The 27,982-nt window shown below is 44.4% G+C and overlaps 1 protein-coding gene across 8 annotated transcripts in view; it reads right to left on the bottom strand.

The window, feature by feature from the left end:
• Positions 1-27,982, bottom strand: part of ZMYND8 (zinc finger MYND-type containing 8) — a 124,819-nt gene that overhangs the window by 50,830 nt on the left and 46,007 nt on the right. For 6 of the 8 annotated variants that reach the window (XM_044918954.1, XM_044918953.1, XM_044918955.1 and 3 more), the window contains exons 4-11: positions 26,285-26,428; positions 23,283-23,396; positions 20,699-20,791; positions 19,261-19,348; positions 16,084-16,139; positions 12,809-12,886; positions 11,439-11,554; positions 5,098-5,579 (exon numbers count right to left, since the gene is read on the bottom strand). In XM_044918954.1, coding sequence (XP_044774889.1) covers positions 5,098-5,579; positions 11,439-11,554; positions 12,809-12,886; positions 16,084-16,139; positions 19,261-19,348; positions 20,699-20,791; positions 23,283-23,396; positions 26,285-26,428 — 1,171 coding nt within the window. Of the gene's footprint in view, positions 1-5,097; positions 5,580-11,438; positions 11,555-12,808; positions 12,887-16,083; positions 16,140-19,260; positions 19,349-20,698; positions 20,792-23,282; positions 23,397-26,284; positions 26,504-27,982 lie in introns of all 8 variants that reach the window. The other 2 variants (XM_021688887.2, XM_021688886.2) reach the window with 1 other exon arrangement.

The following is a 27,982-nucleotide window of genomic DNA, read 5'->3' on the forward strand; positions in this document are numbered from 1 at the left end:
CTACATCTTCAAAGGGCTGTAGCTTGCACAACTCTTGGTGGCCTGCACAGATGATCCACATAGTAGAACATCACTGGACAATCCAAGATAGGACAGAAAGGCTCTTTTAAAGGGCTATTTAACTAGTATGGACAAATATTCAGAACACAAGGTTAAGTTTAAAAACAAACAAACAAACTCAGACGCCTGTCTGGCTCAAGTCAGTGGAGCATGCGACTCTTGCTCTTGGGGTTATAAGTTCAAGCCCCACAGTGGGCACAGAGCTTACTTTAAAAAAGAAAAAAAGAAAGAAAAGAAAACTCAAAACTGGCTACAACAGATACTGCAAACAAGTGATCTACGGAGGTATTCGATGCACCGTAATGATTTTTATAAATCTGAGCCACTATGTAAAAGTTGGGGTAATCCACACTTAAGAAAACTATTTGAGGCTTCTCTTGAACAATGAGAAAAATGGCAACAGAGGCCACATTCCCACTTGGCTAGAATCAGCAGGAAAGAAAGGCCCCCAAGGCCCTACAGAAAAGGCATACCTCAAGAGCACAGCGTTTTGAAAGGTCCAGGTGATGATTTCATCACCTGGGTTTAAGGAGCTTTTTTATAATGAAATGCTCCAGTGCATCATGCATCAGAAGAGTATGTATTGCTTTAGGAAGTATACACAAGCAACCACCTGCGTGTGATCGGTCATGAGAAAGAAAGTGACTTCTGCTACATGGAGTTCATCCCAGTCGCCACCACTTCCCAACCTTGCTCATTCCCATACCTGTCTGATCCCTGCAAGTATCTGAGTTTTCAACGTAATAGTATGACTCATAAGCCAACATAGAAAAAGTCCTGAAAACATTATCTAACGGCTGACTAGGAGGTGGGGTGAACTCTGACTTTCATTTTGTAAATAATGATTACTGTATGACAAGTATGTAGTGATTTCACAAAAAAAGAATATATGAAAACATCTTCCCTTCTCCCTAAACAGTAACCCACAGTGGAGCTACAGAGAGTGGGGACACCCAGGCGCTCGGACTCGTACCCTAATACATATTCATGACTTAAGTCAGGATCCTGCAAGCAAATATTGGCAAAGGCATCAGTTATGGCCAAGAGGTCTAGATCAAGGAGGAAGCAGGAAAATCACTAAGAATATAAACCACTCCGATCGGTAACCAGGACACCATGAGCGAAAGCCTTCTGGCTGAGCAAACTGCTCCTTAGAAAATGAAATCGAATTCTGTGGATTACGGACACCTGATTCTGAGTTTCTTGATTCCCCCACCCCCAAAACAAAAGGAAGCTTTCTAAAATCTTATACAAGATTTATTTAATAACTTATCTCAATGTGCAGTCTTATATTGCTGGCCACAAAATTCTTATTACTGAAACGAATATGGCTTTTCTATCCTATGACCATCTTTTTTGTTTGTTTGTTTACATAATTTTGGATAAATCACAATCTCATCTCAATTATACTCTCCCTGACTGTGGGGGATTTCAATCTAGTCTACTTCTCCTTCTCCTAAATGCTACCGTCGCTGCCAACGGCAGAGGGCGCTAGGGTGCAATGAAAAGAAAATGGGATCTAGACTCAGGATCTGGCTGAGGAACACAGGCACCTCCCTACACTGTCCACAGGGACCTCAACTGGCCCTCTATAAGGTGAGGAGACTGACTTACGGTTCCTTCTGAGTCCGTCATAGAGGCTGGCAAACCGACTCAGGGACCAAATCTAGCATAATACCTGTTCTTATATGGCCTGCAAGGGTATTTACCTTTGTAAATGGCTGGAAAAAACCTAAAGGATTCATAGTTCATGAAACACACACATTATAGGAAGGTCAAATTTCAGTGTCACAACCACGCACAGCCTGTGGCTGTTTTATTAACACAATGACAGCGTTGAATAGTTGCACGGTTGAGAAAGAGACGCATAAAGCCTAAACTATTTACTATCTGGCTCCTTACAGAAAAGGGGACAATATGTAAGACTAAAATGATTTGGAGTACTGCCTTTTCTACCCATACCACTCAATGGCTGTCTAACTCATAATCAGCGAAATGATCCAAGCACATGCTGGTAAGAAGATCATATTTTGGAAAAGGGACTTTAAAGTCTACTGAAATGGAGAATCTCATTTACCACTTAGAAAAGCCATTCGAATAATGAGGAGTTTTGTCAGGAATTCTACTGTCATTTCAATCTTGCTATGTCCCAAGGAAAAGAGAAAAGCTTAATTAAACACACTACACATGCTCTCAGATTCCTCTAAAACTGTGTTTCCTGAAATATGGAACAGGATACAAAACAGTGGTTCACAGACCAACATGTTCTATTTTACAAGTTAGGTATTAACTTAATGTATATTAGAGAAAAAAATGCAACAAGCAATTTAAGTACGAGTTTATACGTATTATTCAGCTTAGGATAAAGCGATGTTGCGATTTAATATTTAAGTATACAGTTAAAACAGAGGTACTAGCATGCGGCAAAACTGATGCTGATGAACATTCGGGCAACACTGCTGCCCAGTTAGAACACTTTCTCAAAAGCAAGCTCTCTAGGAGAGGTAACAGGCTGCGGAGTTGGTGTGATTACGTGTTTTGTTCGCTTGGCTTAAATGCGATCATGTAATGAATAAAAGTGAGCTTTTAAGAACTCTGGTCTGAAACTGAGAGGCAAAAGCAAATTTCTGTTCTGAAACTATGTCAGAAGTTGCATCATCCTAGAACAAAGCTCTGAAATGCAACTGAGCACCTAGGACCCCATGGTTAGGGTCAGAACTGGGGAAAGAGATTGCAGCCTTTATTTTGAAGAACCAAAAGCCACTGGTACTTAACTCTCTCTCCACCAACAGCTACAAGCAGTACTTGAAAATTACCAACCAACCAGGAACAAGAAACAACACAACCAAAACGGGTGGAATTCCTTGAGCTCACTTGACAGAGTCCCCATCCTTTTACCTTCTGGGGACTTCGGTGGTCTCTTGAAGAGCGGGTGCCTGCTCCTTAAAGAGTTCTTATGTAAACGGAGGAAGGGATGGAGGGATAAAAGAAAGAGGAAGGGGAAGGGAGGGGGTCTGAAGGGCTGTCCAAGCTTAAAACATTGGTGAGAAGCCTAAAACTGATGGTCCAACCTATAGATGTGCTTTATTCATTCTGGAAAACATCTGAAGACATTTTGAGTTGACATTTAATATTTGGGGGTTTTATATAAAAATGCAAATTCCCCACTTCTCTGGAGTAATGAGAAGATCAGAAAACCAAGAGGCCACATTCCTACATGGCAACCATGGGCTGAAGCCCTTGAGGTGAGGCATGTGTCCAGGGGTTCACCAGGTCCTGCCCCCTAGACCAGTCTCCCCAGCCCACAGCCTGAAAACTGGCTGCCTTTCATCATCATGATTAGTGCAGAAGCTTCTCTGTGCCCATGTCTCTCAGAGGTAGACCAACAGAGAAGGCCATGTTTTAAGAAAAATGGGAGTAAACCCATTTCCTTGTGGAAGCAATAAAGTTCCTAAGCATTGGACATGCAACCAAATAATAGTTGGGTAGAAAGTATTCCATTTAAGTCACACTTTCCTTACACTCGGCCAGCATCCCTCATGCACGTCACCTCTCAAAATCCGTGTAGGCACTTGCTGAGCAACCACCATAAGAAATAATATAGCAGCCCACATCTTTGTAGCACTTACTGTTTTAGGCACTATTCTGAGTGATTTCTGTATACGTCATCCTTTAACCCCTCAAAAGAACCTATGAGGCAGGTCCATTACTATGTCACATTACAGATGAGGGAACTGAAGCATCAAGGCATTTAGTATCTTGGGGCACCCAGGTGACTCAACTGGTTGGGCATCTGACTCTTGATTTCAGCTCAGGTCATAATCTCAGGGTCATGGGATCGAGCCCCCTCTCAGGCTCCATGCTCAGCGTTGAGTCTGCTTACGGTTCTCTCTCTTCCTCCGCCCCCTCCCCCCACTCATGTGTGCACTCTCTCTCTCTCTCTCTCTCTAAATTAAATAGAGAAAATCTGTTTTAAAAAAGACATTAAGTATGAAGCAGGGGAAATCGGAGGGGTAGACGAACCATGAGAGACGATGGACTCTGAAAAACAAACTGAGGGTTCTAGAGGGGAGGGGGGTGGGAGGATGGGTTAGCCCGGTGGTGGGTATTGAGGAGGGCACATTCTGCATGGAGCACTGGGTGTTATGCACAAACAGTGAATCATGGAACACTTCATCTAAAACTAATGATGTAATGTATGGGGATTAACATAAGAATAAAAAAATTAAAAAATAAAAAAAAATTTTTTAAAAAGACATTAAGTATCTTGCCTAAAGCCATGTGGCTAGTGAGTGGCAGAGGTGGGATTTGAGACGAGCATCCTCATTCTTCACCACTCTTCTACAGCAAGTGTCTACGACCTTTATTGAGGAGTGGGAGTGCTCCAGGGAGAGGACATTATTGCTGACCTTATACCCTGCTCTAATATTTGAGCACTTACATAATGGGAAGGTATAGTTTTGACAGATAATCCTCTGATTAAAATAACATTCTTTTTTTTTTTTTTAAAGATTTTATTTATTTATTTGACAGAGAGAGACACAGCAAGAGAGGGAACACAAGCAGGAGGAGTGGGAGAGGGAGAAGCAGGCTTCCCACAGAGCAGGGAGCCCAATGCGGGGCTCAACCCCAGGACCCTGGGATCATGACCTGAGCTGAAGGCAGACCCTTAACAACCGAGCCACCCAGGCACCCCCCTAAAATAATATTCTTGAGAAACAAACTGTTACGGGAAGTTTTGCTGTGATAATCCAAGAGCCAATGTGACCTGAACTCTGAAAGATTACTGGCCACCTCTGCCCACTGCTAGGAATGACCTCCATCTGGCCTTTGGGGACTTTTCTCCCTTCTTGATTCCTAACAGCAAGAATCCCACTGGGTTATTCATTTAAAATTTTAAATATGCTCCACTGGAGCAAAACGCCATAGAGCTCCCTTGCATGTAGGGGCGCTGGTCCGCTGGACCCCGACAAGTGTGGCCCCAATGGAAGCCCTGTGTCCCAGGGGCCTCCTCCCCATCTCCCACCCCAGGCTGACCTGTGCTCTTGTCCAGGAAATCCATGGACTCCTCACTGGCACTGAAGTGGCTCGAGGTGGCCTTCTTCTCAGCATCCTGCTCCACGTCGGAACCCGTGTGCACAGAAGAGTTTGTACTCATGGGGGAGCGGGGCATATCGGACAAGGAGATCCTGCGGCCTGCGCCCCCACTCAGCATGGGCTTGCTCATCAGGATCTTGGGGGATGCCGTCATGTCAAAGTTGAGCTTGACCTTCTCCTGCTTGTCTATCTTGGCAGCACCGGCACTGGGGTTGCTGGGGTCGAGCAGCATTTGGTACTGGCTGTTAGGCGTGTAGGGTGTCCTGAAGGGAGAATAATTAAAAACCCCAAACTTCCTGCGGATGTTCTCCACGTACACTTCCATCTCCTGCATTGCACTGTTGAAGATGCTTTTTGTCTTTTTCACAGAAAAAGGAATTTCTTTAGACATGAGGTAGCAATTATTTATTGGAACCCAGGCCCTAGGAGTGCAGAAAAGAAAGAAGAGCTGAAGTCAACTTTGGTCCTGTCAGAGATTCCTCTCTTCTTTTTTTCAAGTTTTCTTTTTTTTAATGTATTTTATCACGGTACGCTTAAGTGCCAACACGTAAACGTACAGGTATGCGGTAGATCTCTACAGCCTGTTAATCATAACTGAAATCTTATGCCCGATGATTGGTTACCCCCCCATTTCCCCACCCGCACCCCTGGCAAACTACCATTCCACCCTTTGATTCTGTGGATCTGACATGAGATAGCTCCTATAAGTAGAATTCATGTAGTGATTTGTCTTTCTGTGACTAGGTTATCTCACTTAGCACAATGTCCTCCAGGTTCAACTATGTTGCCCATCTTTTTGTTTTCTTTATTTACCATATTATCTTTTTTTTTTAAGGTTATGTTAGTCACCATTCATTACATCATTAGTTTCTGATGTAGTGTTTCATGATTCATTGTTTGCGTATAACAATGAATCCAGTGCTCCATTCAATACATGCCCTCCCATCACCGGGCTAACCCATCGTCCCCAACCCCCTCACCTCTAAAACCGTCAGTTTGTTTCTCAGAGTCCATAGTCTCTCGTGGTTCATCTCCCCGTCCAAATTGCCCCCCTTCATTTTTCCCTTCCTACTATCTTCTTTTTTTTTTTAAGGCTGAATAGGAACCCCTGAAATGTACATACCACGACTTCTTTATCTGTTCATCTGTCAATGGACAGTTAGGTTGTTTCCAGAACTGTTTTTTTCCTTAATGCAAACCAAATTAGCCTTGTATGTTTGCCAAGATTTTTTTTTTTTTTGGCCAAGATTCTTAAATACATATCTATTCTTTTAAAATGACTTGGTTTTGCATGGTTAATACATGATTTAACCATTAACCCAGACATGTTCTGTCATAAGAACAGAACACCAACAGCAAACTTAGTGAAAACATTAAAAGACTCCTAAATGTAGTCATTTTAATCCATTAAAAAAATAGTAAATCCCCTTTTGGCTTTGGGTGAGTAAAGAGTAAGAAAACAGTCACTGTGGGTACCTGGGGGCTCAGCTGGTTAAGCGTCCAACTCTTGGTATTGGCTCAGGTCATGATCTCAGGGTCGTGAGATCAAGCCCTGAGTCAGGCTCCGCACTGGGAATAGAGACTGCGTAAGATTCTCTCTCTCCCTCTCTCTCTCCCTCTCACTCTGTCCCTCCCTGCCCCCCATGCCCACCCATGCATGCTCTCTCAAAAAAAAAAAGAATAAACGTTTTGGGGCCCTTAAGTGGCACAGTCCATTGAGCACCTGACTCTTGGTTTTGGCTCAGGTCATGATCTCAGAGTCATGGAGACTGAGCCCCACGATGGGCTCCACGCTCAGCGAAGAAATCTGCTTGGATTCTCTCTTCCGCTCCCTCTCCCTCTACCCCTCCCCACCACACGTTCTCTCCCCCTCTCTCATAAATAAATAAATCTTAAAAAAAAAAAAAGGAAACAGTCCCTGCATCCAGGACTGCACCTCCTAAAAGAGAATCAGTCCCAAAGTCCAGTGCTCTGCACTCAGACGTGAAGAGCTTTCCTATCTCTTGTAACACTGGGGTTCTACATGGCACTAGAAGGAAACACTAGAAAACCATAACCCTGGGTGCCTGGGTGGCTCAGTCGTTAAGCGGCTGCCTTCGGCTCAGGTCATGATCCCAGAGTCCTGGGATCGAGTCCCACATTGGGCTCCCTGCTCCGCGGGAGGCTTGCTTCTCCCTCTCCCACTCCCCCTGCTTGTGTTCCTGCTCTCGCGGTCTCTGTCAAATAAATAAAGTCTTTTAAAAAAAATAAAAAATCTTTAAAAAAAAAAAGAAAACCATAACCCTGCAAGGAGATGCATGGCTTCAAATAGGGGAGAATTCATGTGGAAAATAAGCAAGGAATAGCCTCCACCTTCCATTCCCGACTGCTTTTGTCTTCCTGCCTTCAACCCCCCCCACAAGCCAGTATGCTCTGCAGAGCCTTCACGAGAACAAGAGCTGCTTTTCTGGAATCAGTGGCCGAGTGGCTGCAGGCAGATGGCAGTACAACCTACCACTGCTCCGGGTGGGGGCTGAGCCCAAGCGAGAGCTGGAGGATAGACTGTGTGGCATTTGATTCCCTGGCCTCGAACCCGAACCCGTTTGTAGCTGGGAATTTGGTGAGAATGAGCTTTTTCCAGGGAGGCCTTTAGGATTTCACAGACCGTAAACTCACGCCAGACACAAAGCAATGGGGAGCAAAGTGGACGGTGGGGAGATAGAACAGTCCAACACAAGCACTGTCTACTGGGGAACCTCACACGTGCCCGTGCAGGAATCTGGACCCTCCCCCACCCCCACCCCACTGATGCGGAGTCTCCCAGCATTTTAAAGAGAAGCAAAAAATATGGACTGCTTATACTGCATTCTACCCAAGTGTTAACGGCTCGTTCCTATTTTGAAGAGAAAGCAGCCCAGGAAAAGTCAAGTATGTGCATGGGGTGGAATTCAGGGCACAGACTGGGGAGGTTTGCCACTCCCGGTCATAACTAGATCGTGACACAGACTAAAACCGAACACCCCAAAAATATCTAACTGCTCTCTCAGCGTGCTGCAAATTACCAGCTTCTCATCCACCCCAACTCACTGCTGTCATCCCGCAGAGACCTGAGGAACCACATCTGCAGCCAAACAGAATGAGGCAGAGCAGGAGCCAGATGCCCCGTGGGTGAAAGTCTGTGGCTGTTACAACTGGGTGAGCAGGAGTCTGGACTAGACAGGACAGCTCGGAGGAGAAGCCGGGATCCCCCAGCTGCCCCTGGACAAACGACTCCCCCTCCCCAAGCCGGCCTCCGCTCCGTCATCCTCCACCTCCATTGGTAAGGTGGAGGATGAGCCCCTCCCTGGAGCGGGGTCACGGGGAACAAATGAAATGCACCTCGGCCAGGTGGCCAGTCCCCAGAGCACCGGGAGCCCAGCATGCAGCCGGCCACTGTGACTGTGTTTCCCCCACACCTCTGCCTGGGGTCGGGGCCTTAACCGTTTCCTGCCAGGGTCTCAACTGCCTTCCATGAAGGTGTCTGCCAACTGATTTCAGGAAAGTATTCCCTTTCCTTAGAGCAGGCCCAGGACAGAGTTAAAGGGAAGTTAGATTTGCTTAACAAAAATAAAGTCTCTGGGGGCAATGTTATGAGAGGCCCCAGAGTCACACAGCTGAGCTACTCCCTACGCTGGGCCTCAAGTTTCCTTCTCAGTAAAATGAGAATAAAGCAGCTTCTGCAAAAAGCGCTTAGAACAATGCCTGCCGCATAAAAGGCACTCCATTCACGCCAGCTCGCTCCTCTGCGGCTCTGCAGACATTTGATAAAATATTGCCCGGATTTTTATATGGTATCATGTACGTGTGTGTGTGTATGTCTATGAAACCAAACCCCCAAAAAGCAAAAATTTTTAAAGGACAAAAAGCACACGACAAGACTCTTCAGAACATGACTTGATCTGTAGGAGCACCTCCCCGGGCTCACTCTAGTCTTTATCAACCAGACAATGAAGATGTAACTGGCTGCGCCATTTCTTATTCTGCTCTCCTAACCAATGTGGCTTACATGTGTCCAGGCTTATGCTCTGCTCCACAACCCCAAAGTTTCTCCGTGAGAAAGGGAGAGCCTAGCCCATCTCTTTAGCCTCCACGTTGTGCTGCTGGGTCTGACCAGCTCTGCTTGAAGAACATCTCCTGGGAGGAAGGGACTTCAGTGGCCTCATCCCGAGAACTCCCAAGGTTCTGCGGCTCCACCACCTAACTCCCCACCGCCATGCAGTGTCCTTAACCACGCCAAGGGGCTCCCCTCACCCAAAATGAGCCAACAGTTCAGCACGTTCCCTCCAAGGGAGCAGAAGACACTGAGAGGGTTAGGCAAACCTCACGGGCATCAGACTTGGGCTGCCGTCTTTTTCACAAATAATGGGGGAGGCGGGGTGCCGGCTTCCACGACAGTTCCTACCTAGAACCAACCTATACCAGCAAGTTCCGGGGAAATGGCCTTGGACTAGGACTAGCAGAGCTCAAGTCCCCTAAGCCACCTTCAGTAGCTGATATGCAGGAGGACGTCCATGCAGAATAGGCTAAACTGAGAGCAGAATCAAAGATGCTAAGAGTCTGAGAATATTTGGTGCATGGGGGCAAGCACTGATTTCCCCCACCCACCTATGTCCTAAATATATCCACACTGGGTCATATTACAGAACGAGAATAATCCCAAATCATCAAGATGGCTAAATAATGAAGCAGCAGGAAGATGCACAACCGGATACTAATTCCTCCTGCTCTTCAAAGAAAAGGCAGACTCTGACCACAGCCTGTGTGCTCGGGGCCCTGCCCCTCCCCCACCCATCTCTTACCAGCCTCCCCCGCTCTCCCTGTCCAAATCACCCCGAGCTCCTGCTTCTCCCAGGCCCAGCAGGATGGCTCTGTCTGTCCCTCCACCCAGATCTTCACTCAATCCCGGCCATTACCTCCTGATCTGAGATCATCTCGCCTGTATGTTTACTTGTGTATTATCTGTCTTCCCCACTAGGATGCCAGCCTTCAGATGGTTGGGGACAGTGTCTGCCTGCTCACCCCCAAATCCCCAGCAACCAGCACATGACCTAGCCCACAGCAGGCAACAAAAGATCTCCAAGCAAAGTGGTCAAAATCAAACAAAGCAAAATACTTCCTATCAAACCCGGGCGCCTGGGTGGCTCAGATGGTTAAGCGTCTGCCTTCGGCTCAGGTCATGATCCCAGGGTCCTGGGATCGAGCCCCACATCAGGCTCCTGGGATCGAGCCCCACATCAGGATCCTGGCTCAGCGGGAAGCCTGCTTCCCCCTCTCCCTCTGCCTCTCCCCCTGCTCATGCACACACTCTCTCTGTATCTGTGTCTCAAATGAATAAATAAACTCTTAAAAAAAAAACAAAACAAAAACAAAAACAGGACCCTCTCAGCGAATTCCCATTTTGCCTCCAGACAATGGATTTCTAGCAATATTCACTCTTTGGGTTTTTTTTATTTGGAAGACAAGCAAAACTGAACAGAGTTAACAGTTCGGATTCCAGTGTTTGAAATTATACACTGTATTTTCTGTATATTCTGTGGCTGTACATAATTTTTAGGGTACGTTTTTTAAGTATTCTCCCCAACACAAACACTTTTCCAAACTACTTGGTAGGGCTTCGAAAGGTTTTTGCCTCGTTTAATCACAACACAGCTTGCTAAAAGAGAACTGAGATATTAACCACGGCTCATCTGGGTCTACCTGTTGTTCACAAGCATGTAGGAGCAGGAACTGCTAAGAGCTGGAACAATTCACTTCCCTGTGAGCAAGGGAAAGGGGAGGGTAGAAAGGCTGGCAGGGAGGGCTCCCACCTGTTAAAACAGCCACCTCTTATAATTTCCTATTTTAGCTTCAGAGAAAAGGCAACAGGAGGGAACCGCCCAGCACAATGATAAGAAATTCATTTACTGGCAATCTGGGGAAATAACTTCTGATCTCTGAAAGCATTATTTTGAAAAGCAATTTGCACGGCAGTTTAATTTGCTCTAGAAAATCCAAAAAAGAACAAGCAGCACTTAAAATAGCTATGGTGCCAGTTTCATCAACAAAACTACGAAAGCAAGATTCTTCTCTTAAACATACCTGAAAACACTGAAGCCCACATATTATCAGGCTTAACACAGCCCAGGACTGTATTTTTAACCACAAGATCACTGGTTGGTGTCATGACAATAAATAACACAATAATACTCTGCCCCTGCTTGCATCCATCATAGTATCAAAGGTGCAGTTAACGCTATACGTTTGCAGCCGGTTTGAATTCCCACCTGTCATGTTGTCCAAAGAAACGAGCATCAACCTGCCCATCTTTATCCCGCAGAGCTTTTGCAGGCCAGAATGGAAACCCCTTCAGTTTTGCCCAGACCAAAGGATGTGGATTGCTCTAGGAACAGAAAAACAAAATCCAGAGTTTGTATGTATTTGACAGCAAGACACGCATATAAAGCTTGGTGTGTGGCGAGTCAACAAGGCCACCAACTAAATGAGAACAGTTCCAGGCAGGGTCTCCCAAGTGGGCTCGCCTAGGAGGGCGTGAGGCCAGTAGGCCCCAGGCAAAGCTGGTTCTGGGGGTGAACGACAAGACAGAAGGACGGAGCACCGACAAGACCAGGCTTGGACCCTGGCTCTAATGCTATTACCCGGGTGGCCGTGAGCAAGAGGATCTACTTCCCCTGCAACATGGAGACAGCAATGCCTACACCCTCCGTTAAGTTGGGGGATTAAATGTGCATTATAACTGGCAGGTAACAAGGGGTAGAATTAGCCACCTTTGTCCTTTATTGAGGCTGCCCAGAGCCTTAATTATGCAGGTGTTTATTGCCAAAGGCAGAAGAGACATAAACTATGTTCTACTTTTCCACTTTACTGGCCCCCATCTTGCCTCCCAGTAAGCTCCACCCCCACCCTCCTCCCACCCTCCCATCAGGCCACCCCAAGAACACACTTCTCTGCAGAACACCAGTTTGGAAAATGCAGATCCATGAGGAAAACAGGGTGATTTTTCTCTCCCCAACCCCTACCCCAAACCACCAAGTTGGAGAGACCATGGAGGCAATCCAGAGAGGTATTTCCAAACCTCTCAACACAGATCCAAAAGAACACACTCACTGCACTCTCTTCCCGCTATCTGCATTACCGAGGGGCGCCCCCTCCCTGATGAGCTCCTTCTTGCTCTCTACCCTGCAGCCCGCCCAGAGTTAATAAACCCAGAAATTCACAGTGCTCCCTTTGGCACATGAATTTTCAGCCCCAGAGGCTTATTCTATCTGGATCACTTACATTCTGCCATAACTTTATCACTACAAAAATCATTTAAAAACTTCACCCAATGGGGCACCTTGGTGGCTCAGTCGTTAAGCGTCTGCCTTCGGCTCAGGCCAGGATCCCAGGGTCCCTGGGATCAAGCCCAGCATTGAGCTCCCTGCTCTGCAGGGAGCCTGCTTCTCCCTCTCCCACTCCCCCTGCTTGTGTTCCTGCTCTCGCTATCTCTCTGTCAAATAAATAAATAAAATCTTTAAAAAAAAAAAAAACTTCACCTAAAGTTTCACTGAATAAACCACCTGGACAAAGTAGCCTTGGGTAGCCATCTAAGGCATGGGGCTCAGAAAATGAAGTAAGGAAAAGAAATGCAACTTACACAAGGCTCACAAAACCAGTTATCTCGTTTTTGGCAAGCAGCTAGGTAACACTCTGGACATACTTCAATTTCATTCATCTGTAAAGCAAAAACACGTTAGGATGTGTCATCCCAGGGGCCTCACATCTGGAGGCCCTCAAGGAATGCATGATGGTGTTAGCAGTTAAGGTTAGCTAAACCAGGTCCAACAGTGGGGAACACCTTCAAGAAGAGTCCAGCTACCCCCCACCAACCCCCATGCTTTACCTAACCCAAGCCACCACCATCACCACCTCCTCTCTCTCTGGACCACATCCGGATCAGCTTCTACTCTTGTGCCCACTGCGGTCCATCCCCCAAGACACAGCAGCAGGGCCATCGTGTGCCAACGTTTATCGGACCGTGGGTTGCAACCGGAATCTCTGAGGTGCAGGACAGTCCCCGGGACAAAGAATTCCCCAGCCAAAATGTCAGTAGTACAGGAAACTAACAGAAACTAACAAGGAAATCTAAACTCCTGATGAGCTCCGTCAACGCCAAGTGTGTCCAGGCCTTGGGCCTCCTGAGCTCCCCAACCACCTCCAGAACGGCTTGGCCTCTGCTCATTGTGCTCAATTCCCACACATCTCTAATCACACCATCCAGAGCAGCAGATGCTCAATACCCTGTTGCCTTATTTTCTCTCCACCGACGACAATCTGAAATTGTGTAGTTTGCAGACCGTCCTTCTCCCTCTTGAAAAAGTACATTCCCCTAGGATATCTACGTCTGACCTAGAATCAAGGACCCCAGAAGCCCCTTTCTGGGATCTCAACTCAGACTCCACCATCTTCTAGCTCTGTAACTCTAGGAACGGTTGCTTATCTTGTCTGAGCCTCCATTTCCCTCCCATTTCCTAATGTACAGAATGGGGATGCGAGCAACACCTACCAAACGGATTCTAACAATTATAGGAGATAAATGTAAAGCACTTCGAGTGACACAGTAATCAATACATTAGTTAACATTGATCAGAGATCTCTGCTGGGATCACCGAAGTGTTCTACAGGTTCTGATCCATTTATTCTTCACACTCCCTTCGAAGGCAGGACTGCTGTTACCCCCATGTGACAAATGGAGAAAATGAAGCCCCAGAAAGTCAGGACACCTGCCCAAAGTCTCACAGCAGTAAAGTGACAGGGCCAGGACTTGAACCCAGGCAGTTATAACATTATAACTAATAATGTTATAATTATAATTGACTAACTTAAAGGTGAGTGAATAAATGAGTGAATAAAGGAACAAAAGAATACATGCATGAATGAATGATGGCATATACTTCCTCCTTCTACTCACTCTACTTGTACGCTATTCCAAAGGTACTGGGTAAAGAAGGTGGTAACGACAGGTCCAGGAGAGCCCTGCCTTGGAGCCCACACAGGGGCAATGTACTGCCAACAGGTAGAATCAGAAATGGCAGACACAAAGTATCTGGGTTCAATAAATTCCACCTCAGGGCAACCCACCAATGATTAAAAGCCTAGGCTTTAGCTCCCAAATATAGGAAAACAAATGAATCCCCAAGGGGGTAACAACTGGACAACTCATTCATACAAAACTCCAAATCAACAATAAACATATCAAAAACAGTCCATCGGGCGCCTGAGTGGCTCAGTCGGTTAAGCATCTGCCTTCGGCTCAGGTTGTGATCCCAGGATCCTGGGATCGAGCCCCACATCAGGCTGCCTGCTTGGCGGGGAGTCTGCTTTTCCCTTTCTGTGCCGCTCCCCCTGCTTGTGCTCTCTCTCTCTCTCACTCTCAATTAAATAAATAAAATCTTCAAAAAAAAACAGCCCATCACCACTTGTCTTCAAAGAAGTGCAAACCAAACTCACAGTGACATGCCCGGTTTTACTAATCGCATTGCAAGAACTTCCAGTATTGAGAAGGACACAGAAAAACTACCATACTCACCCATCCCAGGCTGCTGTTTAAGATGCTACAGATTTCCCGAAGCCAGTGAGGAAATATCTACCTAGAGCCTTAGTATAAATGTTAGAAAGGTACCTATCATGTCTAAGGGCTAACATTTCTAACATTTATACTAAGAAAATCATCATAACAGCTATGAAAAATTCTATTGTTCCTGTGTGTTTAATTACAATGGGGAAACACTCAAACTAAGTGAAAAATATAAATTATAAAACTCTCTATAAAAATAGGTAGAGGGCGCCTGGGTGGCTCAGTCGTTAAGCATCTGCCTTTGGCTCAGGTCATGATCCCAGGATCCTGGGATCGAGCCCCACATTGGGCTCCCTGCTCGGTGGGAAACCTGCTTCTCCCTCTCCCACTGCCCCTGCTTGTGTTCCCTCTCTTGCTGTGTCTCTGTCTGTCAAATAAATAAATAAAATCTTTAAAAAAATAAAATAAAAATAGGTAGAAATGGACATACCCTGAGATATCCAAGTGTTTTCCTTACAAATGAATGGATGAATGAATGAATGAATGAATGAATGAAGTACACAGACATGTTTAAGTCCATTACATCTCGGTTTTTCGCTCTTATGAAGGGGGTCTAATAAAGCCTCCCTGGTACTGTTTCTGCTCCCAGCCTACCCCACAACTACTAGGGCCTCAGGGCCTTTCTTTCACATCAACAAAACTATATTTCTAAGAGGGAATGACTCTCCAGGACTCTCCAGGCCACTCCCTGAAAAACAATCAGGACCTTTCCAAGACATAACATCAAAACCCAAACATCTTCCCTAAGAAGAGTAAAAGGGGCCTGGCCCAATGCCACAGATTGTAGGGTGAACAAATCATGAGCCCTATCTATGCAACTAAGAAAACTCAGGATGCCCAATGCTTGGGCTTGACCATGACTCAAGACTGAATAATACAAGGTCATTTCCACCTCCCTTAGATCATGGGCAAGATAAGGGTGGTTTATAACATAACTGGGGTCCACTCTTTGTCGCTTTTACTTTTCTTTGAAGACAGGGGGGCACTGTATGTGACTCAATAAATCCCAAAATTGGGATGCCTGGGTGGTTCAGTCAATTGAGTGTCTGCCTTCCGCTCAGGTCATGATTCCAGGGTCCTTGGATCAAGTCCTGCATCAGGCTCCCTGCTCAGCAGCTCCCTCCCCCTGCTTGTGCTTTCTGCTCTCTCTCAAATAAATAAAACCTTTTTTAAAAATAAATAAATAAATCCCAAAACTGCCACAGCTACCCACTGAGAGATTCTGCAGATAGAAACCAGCCACCCCAACCCCTCACTCTGGGTGCATTTAAAATCGGACAGTGAGAAACACATACCTCATGCTCACAGATTTTGATGACTACTTTTGCTATCTGCGTCAATTTGTGATTTCCTAAAGGAATAAGAAAGTATGATTAATTCAAATGGAAACACGATTATTAACACCTAACCATGGGGTTATACTTCCACTAACAACCTTTCAACTTGCTTTCCCCCAGGATTAAGCTTCAAAGGCCAAAAACCAGAAGATTCTGGCTCCTGTTATTGGTTCAAATTATGTGAATTCTCCCCTAAACACTGAGCAATCTTTGGTGCCTCAATGTCATCTCTAAAACTGAGTAATTTGTGTGGGATTCCTACAGCTGACAGGTTAATATCTGGAAGATGCTTTCACGTTCGAAAGGCTCCATTAGTGGAAAGGAGCCTCATTCGCCCATTGTTCCAGACTCCACATGTAAAGTAACAGGGGAAAGAAAATTAGCTCTGCTGGGCCTGGTGCTTCGAAATACATTTTCTTATTAACTCCTCAAGAAGCTGTACTAGGAAGCAGGTATGAATGCTCCCCTTTCATTAATGAGTAAGCCAAGGCTCAGGAGTCGTTCTTACATGAGACTACTTAGCTAATGAGTTGAAAATCTGGCCCCAGGTCTAACTCTAAATCCCCCACCTGCACACTAAACCAGAAGACAAGATGGCCGAAAAGTCATGCTTTCTTCAGACATTATGGTATTTCCAGACATTGTCAATTTCTCGGCAAAAAGATTTTACATACATACACACACACACACACACACACACACACACACACACCTAGATTTCTGGCTTGCCTTGAAAACTCAAAAAATCTGATAACTCTGTGTCCAAAAATGACTGGGGTATCCAGTGGTGACCCCTTCAGACCAGGTAGGAGTTCATTCCCCCAGTTTATCAGGCTCTAGTTCTCCCCTTGGCCAATGGCCATGCGGGCTTCTGCTGCTATTTTTCTGCCACCTGATCTCATCCACTTGCTCATGTGATCTTACCAGCCTTTCTATATATTTGAGTTAATAATCTTTACATGAGGGCGCCTGGGTGGCTCAGATGGTTAAGCGTCTGCCTTCGGCTCAGGTCATGATCCCAGGGTCCTGGGATCGAGTCCCGCATCGGGCTCTCTGCTCCTTGGGAGCCTGCTTCTCCCTCTGCCTCTCTCTCTCTGTCTCTCATGAATAAATAAATAAAATCTTAAAAAAAAAAAAAAAAAAGAAACACAATAAAAAAAATAATAATAATCTTTACATGAATTTTCAACCGAGTGCCTCTCTCTCCCCTCCCGATACCAGTGGCCCCACTACTGAGCTAATAATGCAGAACATGTGCTTGGAGCAGACAGCCACCCACTCATACGTCTTCCCTTATACATTAGCTAACAATCTACTCTAGGACCATACAGTAAGAAGACAGGGCGTCTGCTCTTCAAGATCTTACATCCAAAAAAAGGAAAAAAAAAAAAAAATCTTAACATCCTCAAACAAATAAAATTAGCACCATCCAGGAAGTGTGATAAACGCTACCATGGGCAAGTACAGGTACTATGAGATCTCCTAACGAGAGCACTGGTATGGTCTGGGTCCATAAGTGAAGACTCCTCAGAGGACTAATAGGCTGACACTAAAGGATAAGAAAAAGTCATCAAGGCAGAGTGTTCTAGCAGGGAACAAGAGGAACAGAATGGAGCAGGACACTGGAAGAGCTACCTGGCCAGAAGGCAGACAGAGAGGACTGTGGGAGAAGGTAGGGCAATATGAAAGGTGCCATGAGAGGAGATTTTAATAGGAATCCTCTTCCATTCTGTCCAGAAGGCTCAATCCACAAAAACGCAACTGACACAACTTTATCCAGAATACAAAGAACTCCTAAAATGCAATAATAAAAACACAAACCACCCAGTTCTTGAAATGAGCAAAAGATGTGAATACATATTTTACCAAAAAAAAGATACACCAATGATTAATAAACACATGAAAAAATACACAATATCATTAATTCTAAGGAAAAGGCAAATGAACACCACCATGACGTGACAGTTCACAATTCCAAGTATGGCTAAAATTAATACGACAGACAACACCAAGTGTTGACAAGGATGTAGAGCAACTAAGACTCTCCTATGCATGGCTACAAGAGGAGAAAATGATACAACCACTTTGCAGAAAGTTTGCCAAAATGTCTTGTAAATTTAAATAGAAACCTAGTCGGGGCACCTGGGTGGCTCAGTCGTTAAGCGTCTACCTTCAGCTCAGGTCATGATCCCAGGGTCCTGGGATCGAGCCCCGCATCAGGCTCCCTGCTTGGCGGGAAGCCTGCTTCTCCCTCTCCCACTCCCCCTGCTTGTGTTCCCTCTCTCGCTGTGTGTCTCTCTCTGTCAAATAAATAAAATCTTTAATAAATAAATAAATAACTAGAAACCTAGTCAATGACCTAGCACTACCACTCCTAAGTATTTACCCATGAGAAATGAAAATAAATGTCCACACAAAGACCTGCACAAGAATGTTCACAGTGGCTTTATTCCTAACAGCCAAAAGCTGAAAATAACCCAAAGATCCTTCAAAATCCACAAAGGGAATAGATAAATAAATTGTATGCTGATACAGTGAAAAACCACTCATGGTAAAAAAAAAAAAAAAGGAACAAAGCAACTGATACATACAACAACATGCATGAATCCCCCAAAGAATTACACTACATGCAATCAGCCAGACACAAAAGAATGCACTATGACTCCATTTGTGTGAAATTCTAGAATATGTAAAACTAATTAGGGGCAGAAAAAACCAAGGACGGTGGATTTACTGGTAAGGGACAAGTGGGAATATAACAGAGTGATGGAAATACTCTAGATTTAATCTGAGGTTGTAGTTATACCTTTGAGGTGGGTTACACATTTGTCAAAATCAAAGACTGTATTCACAAAATCTATCCATTTTTTTCTATGTAATTCCTCCATAAAGTTTCTAAAAAGGACAGGTAAGCAGCATCATACAGCCATGAGCCACTATGGATACCAGCTCATCCCTTAAAATGCACAGAGTCACCGTCCCCTATTCACACATACTAGCAATCTATATACAATATTCTCAGTTTTTGGCCCTGGCGCAGGAAAAAAAGAGCATGATTCTTTAGGAAGGGTGGGAGATTGAGCAAAACACACAGCATAAACACTCTCTTTTTTAGGAGCCACCTAAACCACCCACCTCCATTATAAATGATGCAGTTGTGCAAAATCCACTTTGCATCGGCCAGGAAAGCTTCTGTGCATCCATACATTTTCTTTTTAGCATTCTGGGGAGAAAAGCCAAGGAGCATAATAACCCGTGAGTCTGTACAAGCCGCAGCCAATTAACACCTGCATCCCCACATCATTTTTCTTAGCAGTCATTTGCCAAATTAATTAATGCTTTTACCCATTTCCCAAGATGCTATTATATTTGAGATCTAGGGCTCCATAAAAATGAAATTGCTGAATTCATCACAGTAACCTGAATTGTTTCCTCTTATACCAGCTGTCATTTATCAAGCAGCCCATTTCAAGAAACCAGGATATTTTATATACTGACACGGTTTTTATTCATTGTAACAGCCTCACATAAGCCTTGTGACTAAGAACGCCAATGACACACTATCATCACCACTTTACAGACAAGAATACTGAGGTCTGGGATTGTTAAGGAACTTCTGCAAAGTTCCAACGCTATTAGTTTGTGAAGCTAGGATTCCAACCCTGTCTTTCTGGAATGCCTTCTTTTCTTGAAAACCATGAGGGTGTGTGTAATTTTTCAAAGCAAGTTCGATTGAGCACTTGGGGGTCAGCAAGACAATATAAGGTTTTCTCCTCATCCATGCTTTTCATTCCCCATATTTCATGCCAAAAATTTGAAAATTAGCACCAGGGTGATATGCACAATCTAAAGCATTCCAAGTGTAATTTTCAGGATGGAATTTTAGCCTGAACTTTTCAAAGCACCTTCAGGCATTAAGGACATATCCCTAACAGTGGAATAACTTCTAGGAAGCCGCATCTTTATCAGCACTCTGAAGGTTTCCCAAACACTTAATTTTCTCTTTTCTCCTTCCTGCTGCCCTTATTAGCACCTCTGACAGAAAGAGAAGAGGAGGTAAGGCTCAAATCAATCAAATCACTGATTCATAGAAGTGTGACTTTTTCAGCTCAATTTTCAGACAATCACCAGCAAAAGTAATATCTGGAGCTCATCAGTGGAATTCAACACTCCATTACAATCCCTGGAAGAATGTTACAGAAGTTAAGGGATCAAGAGTTCTTCCATCCAAATAAAAATGGTGCAGAGGGGGGCGCCTGGGTGGCTCAGTCCGTTAAGCGTCTGCCTTTGGCTCAGGTCATGATCCCAGGGTCCTGGGATCGAGCCCCAGATCGGGCTCCCTGCTCAGCAGGAAGCCTACTTCTCCCTCTCCCCCTCCCCCTGCTTGTGTTCCCTCTCTCGCTGTGTCTCTCTCTGTCAAATAAATCAATAAAATCTTAAAAAAAAAAAAAATGGTGCAGAGGATAGGCAGAGTAATCATCTAACTTGAGATGGGGCACAGGGAGTGAGGGAGGGCCTTTAGTCATCTCGGGAATTGTGGCTACAATGGTGAAGTTCTTTGATGGAAGCCAACCTTTTCCAATGTACAAAGGTCCATAGGATGGAAGATGTATTCCGCATAGTCAGGATGCTGTTCCAATGGAACAGGCTTCTGGAATGCATCTGTCTATAAAAGAAAAGAAAAGATGCACACACACACGGAGACACAAACCCATCATTACTGTGGAAAACAAAGCATTAATAGCAGTCATCGTACTTTATATTTAATTTTTAGGTATTTGAGCCAGGCACATCTACTTTCAAAATGGAGACAACTTTTCAGACAATACAGTTCTAGTGGTTTCCACAAAGAATGACCTTGGGGAGTACTAAGCTGGTTCAGCTTCCAGTTCTGCCTGGTTATCAATAATCATGGGGGGGGGGGCGCCTGGGTGGCTCAGCCGTTAAGCGTCTGCCTTCGGCTCAGATCATGATCCTGGGGTCCTGGGATCGAGCCCCACATCTGGCTCCCTGCTCCGCGGGAAGCCTGCTTCTCCCTCTCCCACTCCCCCTGCTTGTGTTCCCTCTCTCGCTGTCTCTCTATCTGTCAGATAAATAAATAAAATTTTTAAAATAAATAAATAAATAAATAAAATAATCAGGGGGGGGTTCTTTTGTTATTTGTTTAGTTTTCAAAATATATCCAAATAACAGGTTCTGTCCTCTTCTATTAAGATCAACAAGAACAACACACCATCAGCTACTTCAGACGTGAACTCTGAATAAGGCTTATCTATGTCCTGCAAACATCCATAACCAGAACAGACAGTAAAATGTGGCCATACCCAGAGATGACACACTTAATAAAGTCCCCCCCTAAATGCCAGCAGGTATTTTACACTTGGGGGGAAAATTCAGACAGTGAGATTTTGCTCCTCCTTCAAGAAGCCAAATTACCTCAACACAGAGACTATGTCAAAGTTTTTCATCTTGTGCCATGTTCTTAAGCCCTTACATGAATCAGCTCAAAATGCAAGGCCCGGTTTGTTGATGGATTGTTTTTACTTATCAATATTTAAAAATCTACAAGATTTGGGGCACCTGGCTGGCTCAGTTGGTGGAGCATGCGACTCTTGATCTCAGGGTTGTAAAAATTCAAGCCCCACACTGGGTGTAGAGATTACTTAAAAATAAAATCTCAAAATCTTAAAATGAATCAATCAATCAATCACTAAAAGATTTAATTAAACACCAAATGACAGCCAAGCAAGGCATCTGAAAGAGCTACCACTTGCAGTCACTGGAGCCCTCTTTTACCCAGAAGGAAAGTGTGTGGCCTTTGCAAGTTACAAAGATGCTTCAATATCATCGGCAACTTTCTGCCCTAATTGATTTTATATCAAACAATTTATGTGAGAAATTAGGCCTTCTTCGATTTTTCTCTATGGTTTATAATTCTACAGTGTTGACAACTCTACATGAATCTGTTCTTTTTGTAAAACAGTCCCATAATTTAGCCTATGGAAAAGCAGAAAGTAATTCCTTGTCACTCAACATAAAAACAACTCTACAGTTAAAAAAAAAGAGTTGTTTTTCTTTCCAAACTGAGGCTATCCATGCTTTTGCTTCCATTGACGGAGATTTTGTTACAAATAGATTCCCGATTTAGCAACACCCAATTGGCATGCTCTGAATTTTTTTTCATGGTATCAAATTTCAGAATAGAATCTCAAAACAAAAGCCTGGGTTTTTTTGTTGTTTTTTTTTTTTTAAGAAATTAAGCCACAGTGTCTATTCAATACCCTGAGGTTCTACAATGCTGTATATTCCCTTGACTTAGAAAGCAGACTCTGGAGAGTTTAACAAAGGGTCACCACTAGCCCATATGGGGCCTCTGTGCAAATTGGAAAGGGAAAACCCTACCCTTAAAGTTTCTCTAGAATGGTCTGTATGAAGAATGTCATAACATGTTGATTATAAGGGCACAACATATTATTTTTAAGAACGAGGCATTTTACGGTCATCTTCCTAAAAAATGTCACCAAAAAAATTAAAACCACCATGACTATGATGTGCCTGGGACTCTGGGGAGGGTAACCACTAGGAAAGAGAGCGTGCCAGTTGAATGTGGCAGCCTTGCTTTCACATCTGGATTTCCTTTAAGAGGCAAAGGGCTCTACATCAAATCCCATTTCAAAATTGAAGGAATGAACCAAATTCTCGCCCTTTATGGGAGTCTCACTGGTTGAGTTTCACTTGGAGGTTCCATCATCAGACCTTGATTATAAATGAACTGGGTTGTATTCCACTCTCTCACTGAAATGGACTTTTACAAACTCCCGAAGGGAGAAGTACAGAACCTCCTTACCCGATGGGATCTGGGTATGAGGTTTCACTTCATGACTAATCAGAATTTTAAATCCCACCAACTTTCTACTGCATGTCATTCCCCCATTAAACTCATTGGGGACACGGAGTACTCACTACAGAGAATTAACTGACTGTCATCGTACTTTATATTTAATTTTTAGGTATTTGAGCCAGGCACATAAGAAGACCCAAAGAGTATGCACAGGTGTCTGGAAGGCAAAAACTACTCAGAACAAGAATGTTAACAGAAAACAACAAAAGTCACTATTTTCCATTTACGCTTATACCAAGAGGAACTTTCTTCTTACCCCTGGCTGTTTCATTTTCTGAATGGCAAACTTGAGCAGGTAGGATAATTGTTCGATGGTGAGCATTGTCATGGCCTTACTCTGAGTCTCGATGCATTCTGCTACCGTAATCTTCTACAAGTCAAAATCACACAAATGTTCAGTTAGAAAAAAATTACTATTCCCTGTACAAAGTTCCCTTTCCTCCTAATTTTCCAATAAGCTCATAATAAAAATTCCTTTTCATCCAAATGAGACTAGTTGTTTCACTTGAGAAGAACTCCAATCTACTTGACCATACACTGGATCAGTGGATAAAAATGAAGAGGCACACCAATCCACTGGTGATGACCTTATTTGGAAGTGTTTTTCGCTCATGAAGATGACATAATCTGAAAAAGAGGCAGGTGGGCAGGGACCTGAAAAATCGTCACGATTACAACCGTGGGTTTCAAGAATGGGATGTGAAAGGAAAGACCACTAATGGTTTTAGGGTGATCTCTGCACACAATGAATCAGTCACTTAACTTGATCCTCTTAGCATTCTGGGCTACCTTTCAGGAAACTGACAAGGCTTTAACTCAATGACATCACTGATGGAAAAGGACAGTCTTCCCTGTAGAAAGAATCCAAGGGATAGGAGAGAACTAAATATAAATATGACTTCATTCTCTGTCACCCCGGATGTGAACCCACTCAGGACATTCTGGCAAATGACACAAGAAGCATAGTCTAGCTGTCTGTCTCCATGGGAAATAAATGTCATTTTGAAAGGGAAATTCCCATCAAAGAAGAGGCCCAGAGAAATGTCTGAAACCAGACTCTGCTATGTCAATCTGGTACAATATCCCAGAGCTTCAGACTCCTTATGTAGCAGCAACACCAAAATAGCAAAGTCTGATGATGTCAGGAAACACTCTTTAACCATCTGTGTAGGGAGAGCTGAGAAAAGTTTCCTCCAATTAATCTTGATTTAGTTTCCATCCTTCATAGCTCTGGATCCTCCAAAAGGAACTTTCAGAAGTGTCTGGTTGGTTGTCGAGGAAAAGGGCAACACATAAGTGGCTCAGAAGCTGGAAACAGTATGTGATGCACGTACCTAACTGCTTAGCTACCCGAGCCTGAGACAGCTAGCCTGCCCTGCCAATGCCCCCCCTGGAAGAAATTTGGGGCCCTAAACCTTAAACACAGAAATCCTGTTTGTTTGAATCACTGTTTGCTTCCAGGTAGCTATCCCCGATCCCTTCCCTCCTGGCTAGCAGTGCCTGGTTCCCATGATATAGATTGAAAGTGCCAGACAAGCATTTACAAGATTCTTTTGCTTGAAGACTGGTCCAATCCTGACTGATGAGGCCAAGGACAAAGTCACCTGGAGGCTGAAGGGCAAGGTCCTTCTGCTTGATAAAAAGGGTTGTAAAGAGAAACACTCCTCCTCTTAGAGGGATTTTTGTCTAGGCACACGTGATTAAAAACCCCAGCAGCCAGCTTATGGCCATGGGGGGGGCAACGAGGACACATTTTGCCTCAACAGTGAAACAGAGTCTGGCTATGCACAAACTCTGGCCTGGCCCTGCCTCTGGGTCCTTTCTACACATGAGAATAAATCCCTATTGATCCCTATTGTTTCAGCCCGCGTCCATCAGGATCTTTACTTGCAGCAAAAGCCACTACCGTTTCTGCAAAATTATGAAACAATTGGGAAGGGTGCGTCAAGACAAAACGAAACGGATGAAGGATCCAGTGCCCACACTAACTTGTAGCGGAACCAGGTCGACCCCACAACAAGAGGGCATTGCTGAGCAAAGGGTATCCTACACATCTCTCTGTCTCGAGTACCCCAAAGAGAACCAGAGGCCATTGTTTGCAATTTTAGGGGCAGAACACCATTAAAATGTCATCATCGTATCAATGTGATGCCTCCACTCTTTTCATATAGTTCTTATTTTTCTCCGTTCCCAACACAAAAGCAGTACCACAGACACCGTCTTGTAGCTTGCTTCTTTTGAAAGACATCGGGAAGAACGTTCCATTTCGTACGCAGAAAGCTTCCTTGTGTGAGATCAAGTTCTAATATACTTTCAAACCCAAGTGACATTCCGTATTAAATGATTTTGCAGATGGCATCATTTGCAGTATCTTGAAAAAGCATCGTAACTGGAAATCACCAAGAATGGAAGACACCTCAGAATTGTGGAAATGGTCGTAACTGTTCTAATAAAGGAAAACGTTAGGCTTTCCGACAAATGAGATACTTATGTTCTTCACCAAGCCAGCGTCCTTCTGCTTGGGTTCTGTACCTGCAGCCTCCTCAACGGAAGGCGGCATGACTCGCTCCTCCTCTCCTTCACGCCGTTCTCAAGTCTCAGTAAGGCCTTCCTGGGCCTTCCTGGGCCTCTTCACTTGAAAGGGAAACACCCTCCACCCGCCTTACTCCCAATTCCTCCTCTTCAATTCATTTTATTTGGTTTTTGTCCTCTTCTCCTGAAAAGCATGTCATGCATGCCTCTTTTTGTTCACGGCCGGATCCCTAGCACCTAACGGGCACTCAAGAAACAGTTGCAGCATGAATGAAAGCATCAGATGACAACCACATGGAGCACACAACCCAAATTGGTCTTCTCGGCTACCGCCGATGACTTAACAGATGCAGCAGGAGACAACATCCAAGAAGAGGAAAAACAGCATGCGATCTTTTCAAAATACGTGAACTGTTATACAGTTCCTAAGTTAACTTCTGAAATGTTCATTACAGCAGAATCAGAGAAGGTTGCAGATCCCAGAGTGATCCAAAGACCCAGGAAGAATCAAAACCAACACTCAGTGCAATTGTCACTGCAAGAGCAGCAGAGCTCAGGCCCCTGCCAAAGCTGGTCCCAAAAGGGGGTGACCAGGATAGAGCAAGTGGAAGGCAAGAGATTTCATTTTTTCCTGAATCTGGATTGTTCAAAAATTTTTAAATGAAAGGGAGAATGAGAAAGGAAAGGAAACGAAGCAGATAATGCATTCATTCATTGGGAACTAACCTCACATTCAGGACAAAACCAGTCCCCCTCTGGTTCCGATGTCAGTCTCAGACACTTAGCGTGATAAACCCGGGGACAGAGCTCACAGCAAAGGACTTGGCCTTCCCGGTGACAAACCCAGCAGTAGAAATCATTCCGTCCATCCTGCGGTACAACATCAACAGGGTCTGTGGTGAGTGGCTGCTTCATATAGTAAAACGGACCATGTCTTAGTTCTGACTGAAATGTAGGCAAGAAAGACAGGTTTGGTTTCAAAACAAATGTGCATTCTCAAAAGGAATTTGAACAAATACATCAATAACAACAAAAGAACATCACAGCATTCCACACATTCCTTAAAAAGCTATCTTGAGTCACCTACTAAATACAGAGTTTGCAGGTCATTAGATACTAAGACATTTTTTTCCTCTCTCTCTCTTCTACATTCAGAAGCCATAGATTGAAAAGCTGGTGTCTAAGAGTTAATAGGCTGCCCTAGCAGAATAATTACAATGGCTACAACCCAGGCGTACCCAGGTTCAAATTTTAGTTCTACCAGCTGTATGACCATGGGCAAATTTAAACCTCTCAGCTTCAACTTTCTCATCTGTAAAATGGGGATGGTAATACCTAACATCATGGTATTTGGGTTGGGATTCAAGGGGATGATAGAACGTATGCATTTAACACAGTGCTGCTATTACTAATATACTTAAGAGACCAATAAATGGAGGTCTAAACAAAGCCAACAATTTGCCCTAGGATTCTTTCAACAGCAGGCTTTGGGAGGATAGAGCAATTGGATTTGAGTCACCAAAAAGAAAAAGAAAAAAAAAAAAAAAAAGGCCATTCTTTTAAGTTTACCCCCAATGCATAAAATGTATGAGCCACCAGAGGCTTCCTAAAGCCATGATTCTTCAACAGGGTAGGTCCTCATATTTGCAGAGGGTTCCAGATCTCCTACTCAGAAACACCAATAGCAGAAAGATTACGAGTGGCCAATTCATGGGAATCAAAACCACTTCCTACTCCAGAATGTCAAGAAAAATGTTTCCCTAATGATACATTACACAATCTAACAAAGCCACATTCCGAACATATAAGATCACTCAGAAGAAACTCATCAGGAAAAAATGTCTACCGGAAATCAGTGACAAATACAATTTTTAAGAAGTACTGTAAGAAATTCTGGGGATGGGCGCCTGGGTGGCTCAGATGGTTGAGCGTCTGCCTTCGGCTCAGGTCATGATCCCAGGGTCCTGGGATCGAGTCCTGCATCGGGCTTCCTGCTCCTTGGGAGCCTGCTTCTCCCTCTGCCTCTCTCTCTCTGTCTCTGTCTCTCATGAATAAATAAATAAAATCTTAAAAAAAAAAAAAAAAAAGAAATTCTGGGGGTGGGGCGCCTGGGTGGCTCAGTCGGTTAAGGGTCCCACTCTTGATTTCAGCTCAGATCATGATCTTAGCACAACCGGAGAGCCCCTCGTCGGGCCCCACAATCAGCGCGGAGACTGCTTGAGATGCGCGCTCTCTCTCTCTCTCTCCCTCTGCCCCTCCCTCCTCTCTCAAATACATAAGTAAATAAATCTTCTACAAAAAAAGAAAAGAAAGAAAGTCTGGGGGCAGCTGGGGAGCTCAGTTGGTTAAGCATACGATTCTTGATCTCAGCTCAGGTCTTGATCTAAGGGTTGTGAGTTTAAGCCCCACACTACTGGGCTCCAT

The sequence above is a fragment of the Neomonachus schauinslandi genome, chromosome 10 (genome assembly GCF_002201575.2).
Source record: "Neomonachus schauinslandi chromosome 10, ASM220157v2, whole genome shotgun sequence".
Lineage (NCBI taxonomy): Eukaryota > Metazoa > Chordata > Mammalia > Carnivora > Phocidae > Neomonachus > Neomonachus schauinslandi.